Source organism: Cupressus sempervirens, chromosome 3, assembly GCF_028749045.1.
Source record: "Cupressus sempervirens isolate cs-2001-9-10 chromosome 3, ASM2874904v1, whole genome shotgun sequence".
NCBI lineage: Eukaryota > Viridiplantae > Streptophyta > Pinopsida > Cupressales > Cupressaceae > Cupressus > Cupressus sempervirens.
This window is the reverse complement of record NC_143120.1, coordinates 117,981,658-117,989,939: the sequence shown is the minus strand read 5'-3', so window position 1 is coordinate 117,989,939 and position 8,282 is coordinate 117,981,658. Positions and strand designations below refer to the sequence as shown.

Sequence of the window (8,282 nt, the reverse complement as noted above, 5' to 3'; positions counted from 1 at the left end):
TGGTTGCATGACCTTTCAATTCTTCTAGAGTCTCTTTGTATTCAAAGAGTAAGTTGTATAAATGACTATGTGCAGTCATGTGTTGTATTGGATATTGTTTTACATAACTCCTTGCTCAAATGTGGATGTAGCCATAAGTTGTGGTGAACCGAAATCTGTGTGCTTAGTATTTTGTCTTCTTCAAAATGTTTATTAGTTTTAATCTGCTCATTCAATAACTTACACTCATTGGATTCCTCCTTAACCACTTGAAATAAATAACATAGGTATATGTGTTGAGTGACAATGAAAAGTTCTTCTTCTTCTTGTGGCACAATATTTATTTGCACAAGGAAAAATCATTCATTCCTACAAATGCATTGTTAGACATTTTAGATGTTTACTTATAAAATAAACCAAAACATGATTACTCTTTTCTTATAAAATACTATATGATTATATAAAAACAATTTATATAACAAATAAACATTAAACATTTAAAAAAATTTAATAAATAATTTAATGCTTGTAATAATATATAAAATAATAAATAAACATTTTCTTTTTCTTTTAAATTGATATATTTTAAAGAACCTTCACTTACATTTCAGAAAACTTATAGTATTATTAGGCTCTCTCGAGTGTTATAATTGATTGTCGGAATTACAAAAATTTGTGGCTATGCTCTCAGCCTTCGATTATTGGTCTAAAAGGTTCATCCACTCTCCCCTCGGGAAATGAATGGATCTAAATCGTCCATTTAAAAAAGCATATGTGGACTTCAATTGGTGGTGGACTTGAAAGAGAATATGGTTTCGCTTCTCTGAAGTTTTTTCCCATCACGTATCTCATTATGCTGCAATTTTAGGACTGAGTGATGACCTCTGAGAGTTCTTGTACCAAGTTTCATCTCGCAAGTTAACAAGCTGGAAATAAACATAATTGTATACCATTCAACACGATTGAATAGAGTTGTGCCAAATTGATTTGTTAACATACGAAGTAGGATTCGCCAAGATTTTAGCTCACAAACAAGTACTCGGATGCAATCTGATTATGTGATTCAGCACAAGAAAATCATCTGCAAATAACATGGAATGGCTCTTACTGGTCATAATTACAGTTGTAACTTGTTTAGGGATACTTCTGTTGGAAGTTGGAAAAGCCATATGGTGGAAACCACTGCAAATGAAAAAGCACATTGAAGCCCAAGGGATTCGAGGTCCTCCATATAAGTTAGTCTATGGAAACGTTCCAGATGTTCGTAGAATGGCCAGGGAACAGAGCACTAAGCCATTGCCCTCTTCAGAGCACAACATTTTCCCTCAAGTTCTTCCTGCTTTTCATCAATGGCGGAAAAACTATGGTACATTTGTTCTCCCCACCTGAAACTTTTCTAAAACTTCAGTTTTTAATAAGCATCCCTATCTCTTATTACTGTACACCATCCATAGGTGAGTTCATGTTAGGAAAAAACCTGCAGACTGAATTATAAAATTTTTGCTCTGAAAGATTTATTGAGGTACTCTTTCTAATCTTGTATAAAAACAAATATAAGGGCAGCTATTTGTAATTTGGGAAACTTCTTTGGAAAGAAACCTAAAACGTTATTTTCCTCCGATTCTTTAGCTTGAATGTTTTAAACAATATTTTTCACAGTTTGAATTTCATTTCTATGGCCACTTTAATAGCTTGGGTGTAGTCAATTCAGTTGGGTAAAAACCTACCATTTTAGTAGTGGATAGCAAGGATATGATTGACACCATCCAATTTATTAGATATTTATTAATCTGTGTTGCAGGACAGAATTTTGTTTTCTGGTTTGGGACTAAACCCAGGCTCTATGTTCACGATCCTGAGCTTGTAAAAGAAATACTAGTGAACAAGGATGGGCACTATGAAAAAGTTCCAAATAAGCAACTGGGATATGAAGGTCTTGTCAGATTAGGTGGCGAGAAATGGGCGCAACATAGAAGAATCCTTAATCCTGCCTTCCACGTTGAACTTTTGAAGGTGAAGTCATAAATTTCCATGATCCTACAAGGATCTGCAAAAAACACGAAAAAAGATGAAATTCTTCACATACGTTAAATTGGTACTTCCACATCGATTACTAATAGTATAGAAACCTACAAAAGCTGCTAAGAACTTGTCAATTAGGATTTTCAATTTGAAGATCATCTTCATCATTAGGATTTAGATAGTCAAGAACAGAAAAAATTCTTCATGATCCTTTAAATTCTATTTTTATTTCTCCATAGTTCCTAATATTCCATTTTTTCCTTTTCTTTGAGTATTTTCACCCTTGTTGAATCATTGAAAGTGCTCCAAGAACATCGATAAAATCAAATCCAATTCAAAAAAGTCCAAACTGATATATTTTTTTCCCTTAAAGATAGCCTTTCAATTTATACATTTGACTGTTACAAGCTTGAGGTGGATCTTCAATTCTTTATGCTCCTGTATACAATGAAATTGCACCATCTTAACTTTTATAATAAATTTGCTATAGCAGGGCATGATTCCCTCATTTGTGGAAGCTACAACTAATATGGTGAGAGAGTGGACTAAACTGGTGTCTTCAGGTTGCAATGAAATAGATATTTTAAGCGAATTTTCTGTTCTCACATCAGACATAATTTCACGTACAGCATTTGGAAGTAGTTATGCAGAAGGGAATCACATTTTCCGGTTAGTGAAACAACGAATCTTTATACTAACTGAAGCAATTCGCAGCGTTTACATTCCAGGTTCAAGGTAACAAGTTTCAACAATGGTTAATTTTTCTTTCTTTTTGACAATTAATTTGTTGTAAGACAAGAAATAATCTTTGTTAGTACATTTCTGTGCGACTTCTATTTTTCTGTGTGTTGGTTATTTGCTGATGTGGTTGAATTAGTTGCCAATGCTTTTAGATGCTTTTTCTATTTTGTAATGGTTAATTTTAATAGTAGATTCAAGATCCTTCTCTCCTTAATCAATCCAAAATATACAGACACTTCCATTGGATTCTCTATCATATATTTTTATATATACGCTGCTATCCATATGGATCTCATAGGTTTTATAGTCTTATATTGTTCATTTTTTGGACACAAGAAGCTGATACGAGTTTCAAATTTTTAAAGTCAAACAATATATTAAAACGTTGGATACATTTTAACATCATAACAGACATAATTCTTTTACTGGAAGTTATATCTAAAATTCAAAGTTATTATACATTCTTAATTTTAAAAATATGGGACTTGAAAACAGATAAAAAATTGTGATCAAAGAGAAAAGGAGAGGAAAAAAAAGATTTGAGTACTTTGGCCGCAGGAAATCACGAAACAGGGAATAAAACATGTAATATAAAAATAATTTCTCCCCTGTTTCGAATCTCCCATATTAAAAGGAAAACCTTGTTTGTATCCGCGAGTTGCAGTGCCATTTTATTCAAGATTTTCCTAAGTTTAGGCTTATAATTATACAATCTACAATGACCTGTGATATAATGATTCAAGGTTTTTTATTTGAGAATGTATATGAAATATTTGGTCCTTCGCACACAAAAAAAAAGTTCACTGCAAATCTCAAAACCGAGAAAAACTTAATTGCATCATTATCAAAGAATTGTTGTTTAAATTAAAATATCCTTCAAACATCATTATTACTCAGGGTTATGATAAATTAAAGAAATAATTTCTTGTCACAGATTTCTTCCTTCAAGAAAGAATTGGCGACGATGGTGTTTGGAAAAGGAAATCAATAGATGTATGAGACAGATGATTGAACGGAGAGAGAGGAATGCTGCCATTGAATACTCAGAGGACTATGGCAGTGATCTACTTGGACTAATGATGACTTCCAACAAGAAACAGGAGGGAGGAATTAAGATGAGAATGAGCATGGATGAAATAATTTCAGAGTGCCTGACATTCTATATAGCTGGTCAGGAAACTTCAGCAACTCTTCTGACATGGACAATGGTCTTGCTGGGAATGCATCAGGACTGGCAAGAACGAGCAAGGAGAGAAGTATTGCAAGCATGTGGGAAAAATGATCCTCCAAATGCAAACACCGTAAATGGCCTAAAGATCGTAAGCATAAATACTAGAAACCTGAACTTGGGCTTTTTTAACAAAAAGTTTCAGTAAAATTACTTGAAATTTTGAGATAAATGGCAGGACAAACTATGCAAATAGACCATCTCTCTTAGATCATACATAAATACACTTTATTTCATGTTATTGCAGGTGGGAATGATTATAAATGAATCCTTGAGGCTTTATCCACCGGTAGTGGCATTATACAGACATGCAAATAAGCAAGTGAAGCTTGGAAGTTTCTCACTTCCAGCAGGCACCCAATTTCAACTTCCAGTCCTTGGAATGCACCATGACCCAACTTTGTGGGGGAATGATGTGCATGAGTTCAATCCAGAGCGGTTCAGCCAAAGGATTGCAAGTTCTGCAAAGCATGCAATGTCATTCTTCCCGTTTGGATTCGGGCCAAGGATCTGCATTGGTCAGAACTTTGCACTGCTGGAGGTCAAAGTGGCGTTGTCCATGATTCTGCAAAAGTTTTCTTTTGTGATTTCACCTGATTACTTACATTCTCCTGTGGAAGAATTCACACTTAGTCCCCAACATGGAGTTAAGATCACCCTTCGCATGAATGAAAATTAACAATGGAGGATCTTAAGTAAATAAAGCATTATCTGAGATCACAAACTGCAATAATTTTAAGTTGTGTTTCATTTCTCACACTCCATATGTGATGATATTCGATGGAAAGAATAATTTATATACGAATATAGTTGTTAGTGTTTTGATATGTTTTTGGTTGAAAGTCGGGGAAGACCACCAATCTATTGCGGTCCATGAAAAATTATTAAAATGACTTGAACATAGCCAACAGAAACTATAGGACGAGCAAAGTCTGTAACTAGCACATAGAGAAATTTTTTAAATATTTAAATTTTTGAGACAACAGATTGAGAGCAGGAAAATTCAAAAAATAGAGAAACGTAGGAAAGATGGGGATACAAATATTTAGTGCTAAGCCTCCACCACCATCTGGTCTAGCAAATTTTCCCAGACCGACAATCTTCTTTCTTTAGTCTTATTTCTGTAAGTTACTGAAATGCATTTTTTTTTGAGGAATGTATGTGTCAATATGTACTTATTTTATGCATCTTCGCAATAGTATTAGTCAAAGCAAAGCATGGAAGACAAATGTTGTAGAGTTAGATTCAAAGTATTAACATTCTACTAGGACCATGTTGTCTTGAGGGGATCATGGTTTCATTAGGGAAGTATGACACCTAAATAGGAAAGGCCCACACGTTGACCTAGGCTAATTTCAAGAAAATTAAATAAAAATAATTGATTAACTACTAGCGCTTGCATCTTTAAAGGATGCAAGGTTTAAGTCAATAGTCTTATATGTTTTTTGATGATGTTCATATTTATTTATAAACTTTCTTTGTCCACTTCCCTACAACAATCTGTATATCTCTACATCTCTACGCATATTGATATCTCTCTTATTCACACATATGGACAATCCTTTCTCCCTCCTTATCTCTTTTTTATCATTACCCCTCTTTACCATTTGGTTCTATGTATATATATCTTATTTCTCCCTATTTACCATTTATCATTTCCTTTATATATTTCTCCTACACACATACACTCCATTCTCCATCATTACCTCTATCTTATCTTAGCCCTCTCTATATCATTCACCTTGCACTATCTATATTTTATTTTCCCTATTTCTCTCCCTCCCACTTCCTTCTTCTTTTCCTTTCCCTTCGTATTTTTCTCCCTCGTACATACACACTCTCCCTCACTATTTTCCCTCATATCTTTTAGTAGTGCTAATTGTTTGACCTCTCTATCTCTCTTCTCTAATCATATTGTTCATCTTAACAGCCCCCCTTGCATCTCTCCTCTTAACCCTCCCTATATCTCCCTACATTTTAAATACTATTGTATTATAAATATCATAACATACTAAATTATACTATTGTTATTACATAGTTTTTTTATTCAACTCTTATAATATTTTCAAGTAGATATATTTTTAAAAATATTTAATGGATTAGAAATAATAATTATACAAAAATTAAGAACACTATTTCTTCAAGTTAACAAGGTGCAAACTGTAAAATTGAGAGTAAGAATTCTCATTTAAATATGAAAGAACATAATTTATAAACTTCTCATAATGGTACCCAAAATTTTGTTCTCATTAAATAAAGCAAACCAGAACAATGTACTCAAAATATTGTTAGTTTCCAGTATATATTAGCTAATTTGTAATTTATGAGATGACAAAAGTTTAAAATATATTACCATACTTAGGTAATATTTGCATATAGAATACTACTAATATATTTACTTCAGAAATAAAATATTAAAAAGAATTAATAATATATCAAATTTGATCAAATATTTACCATTATTTTACCTCCTCACCATTCAATGATGGATTCAATGAGTGCTAAGTGTTCCATTTATTCTAACAAGAGATGGATTCATGTGTGGATCACTATTCATGATATATGGGTCAATGAGTTTGACACAAAAATTACACAATTAATTCCTGATGGTAATATCACAACTATAAGTTTTAATTGAAAGTATTTATTAATTATCTAGATTTTTAAAATAATAAATAATTTGGATTATTTTTTACTACTAATTTTAATCTTAATTGTAAACAATTGTTCTTTATGTTATCTCATTTTCATTATTTTTTAATATTGAAACAAAATCTATCAATAATGTAAATAATATTGAGATACCTCCAAATTCATTGAAATGAAGATGAAAAATTTCAGCCTTTCTATTTTAAAAACTTTAGATTTTATCCATTCATTAAATAAAGAATGTTCTTGCTCTAGATCATTTAAAATAATTAATGCCAATAGGCATTCTACAATGGCAGAATGGGTGGAGTGGGAAGGTGTGAGCGTGTTAATGTTAACATTTACTTTCTATGTTAAATTTGACAACCATCTACATGTCAAGATTTTAATATTTATTATAAATACGGTATATTATTTTTTTAAAGTTTAATAAATGGTACATAAAATATTTATAAATTTATAAATTAAGAGATATAAATAATTATTTTTTAAAAAATTGAAAAAAACTTAAGTGTGTGCAAAAAAGAGGCAAAATATTAAAAAATTAAGTGCATATATATATGTAGTAAATTAAATTCTAATCATGTTTATTATGGATATATATCGGCATTTCTTTAGATAGATTTATAATAATAAATCACATAGAGCCTACAACACAATGATAAATTATGAGTCTTTTACGGAAGAGCTCTTCGATTAAAATCTACTCAAGTTTAATTTTTACGAATCAAAGTTGGCCAATCTCACATTAGTTTTTTATAATAAATTGTTAGTAATGACATGGCTTATGGACGAGTGGGTAAGGTATGTTAATGACAATAAATTGAACAATCTAAAATGATACTATAGTGGCTAAGCAGAAATAATCCCAAAGAAATATCCATTTCCATCTCCACACTGTTACCCCAGTGCCAGTGTTTTAATTGGGTCAAACTGTTGACATATTGTATGTATATGGGTAGAGTTCAATCACCCTATTATTTGACTGAGACAGGCACACGATGGATCCAAACTATCACATGATGCCCTAATCACAAGCAACTAAGAATCAATTTGTAGATCGAATAGCTAGTTGGGTCATGTCCAATCCAATTCATAGCTCCTTGTATTGCTCCTCATTCATAGTGGGGAAAGTAAAAGCAATGGCGCGTTGATAAATCGATTAAAGGGCCCGGTTAAATTGATCATAAGATTTAGATAAATGGATTATTCATTCGGGGTTGAGTTTGATGGATGATTGATTTATTGGTTCCTATTAGCATAGATGGCCCTACTAAAGATATTTTGTCATCACTTTTTTTTGTAGTTTGATGTGAGAAACATGATGTCATATTTCTACCTCCTAAATTAACAAATGAAAATAAAAGGCATTAGTTACCCTCAAATTTCACACTCTTACTAAGAACTCTAGGTGGTTTCAATTTATACTAACAAAATGCCTTTATAGAATGTTATTCCTAATATTCTATTGCAAGTACTTACTACATCGTGGCTTTCTTCAACAAATTTTTGATAAACCTAAAAAGGTCTTATCTCTTTTTAAGATCCATAATTTAAATAAGGGTCAAATTTAATAAAAATTCATTATGTGGACATTTAGAGGATGGTTAGAATCTTAAAAACTAGAATTAAAAAATAAGTATAATATACAACACATATTATT

At 31.7% G+C, this 8,282-nt stretch overlaps 1 protein-coding gene across 2 annotated transcripts; it reads left to right on the top strand.

Annotated features, from left to right (window-relative positions):
* Window positions 1-719: 719 nt before the first annotated feature.
* Window positions 720-4,797, top strand: LOC149565051 (cytochrome P450 734A1-like). Of its 2 annotated transcripts, none has more exons than XM_089818607.1 (5): window positions 720-1,345; window positions 1,781-1,992; window positions 2,495-2,736; window positions 3,677-4,061; window positions 4,218-4,797. In XM_089818607.1, the coding sequence occupies exons 1-5, from the start codon at window positions 1,072-1,074 to the stop codon at window positions 4,647-4,649; spliced, it is 1,545 nt and encodes a 514-aa protein (XP_089674733.1). In that variant the 5' UTR covers window positions 720-1,071; the 3' UTR covers window positions 4,650-4,797. The 2 variants fall into 2 exon arrangements, with proteins under 2 accessions (XP_089674733.1, XP_089674734.1); XM_089818608.1 differs by having other exon boundaries at window positions 789-1,345; window positions 2,495-2,670.
* Window positions 4,798-8,282: the final 3,485 nt, after the last annotated feature.

Excerpts from the sequence above, each read along its gene's own strand:
- LOC149565051 (XM_089818607.1), top strand. The coding sequence starts at position 1,072 with ATGGAATGGCTCTTACTGGTCATAATTACAGTTGTAACTTGTTTAGGG. Across the intron at positions 1,346-1,780 it reads TCAATGGCGGAAAAACTATG|GACAGAATTTTGTTTTCTGG; the intron begins GTACATTTGTTC and ends TCTGTGTTGCAG. Across the intron at positions 1,993-2,494 it reads TCCACGTTGAACTTTTGAAG|GGCATGATTCCCTCATTTGT; the intron begins GTGAAGTCATAA and ends TTGCTATAGCAG.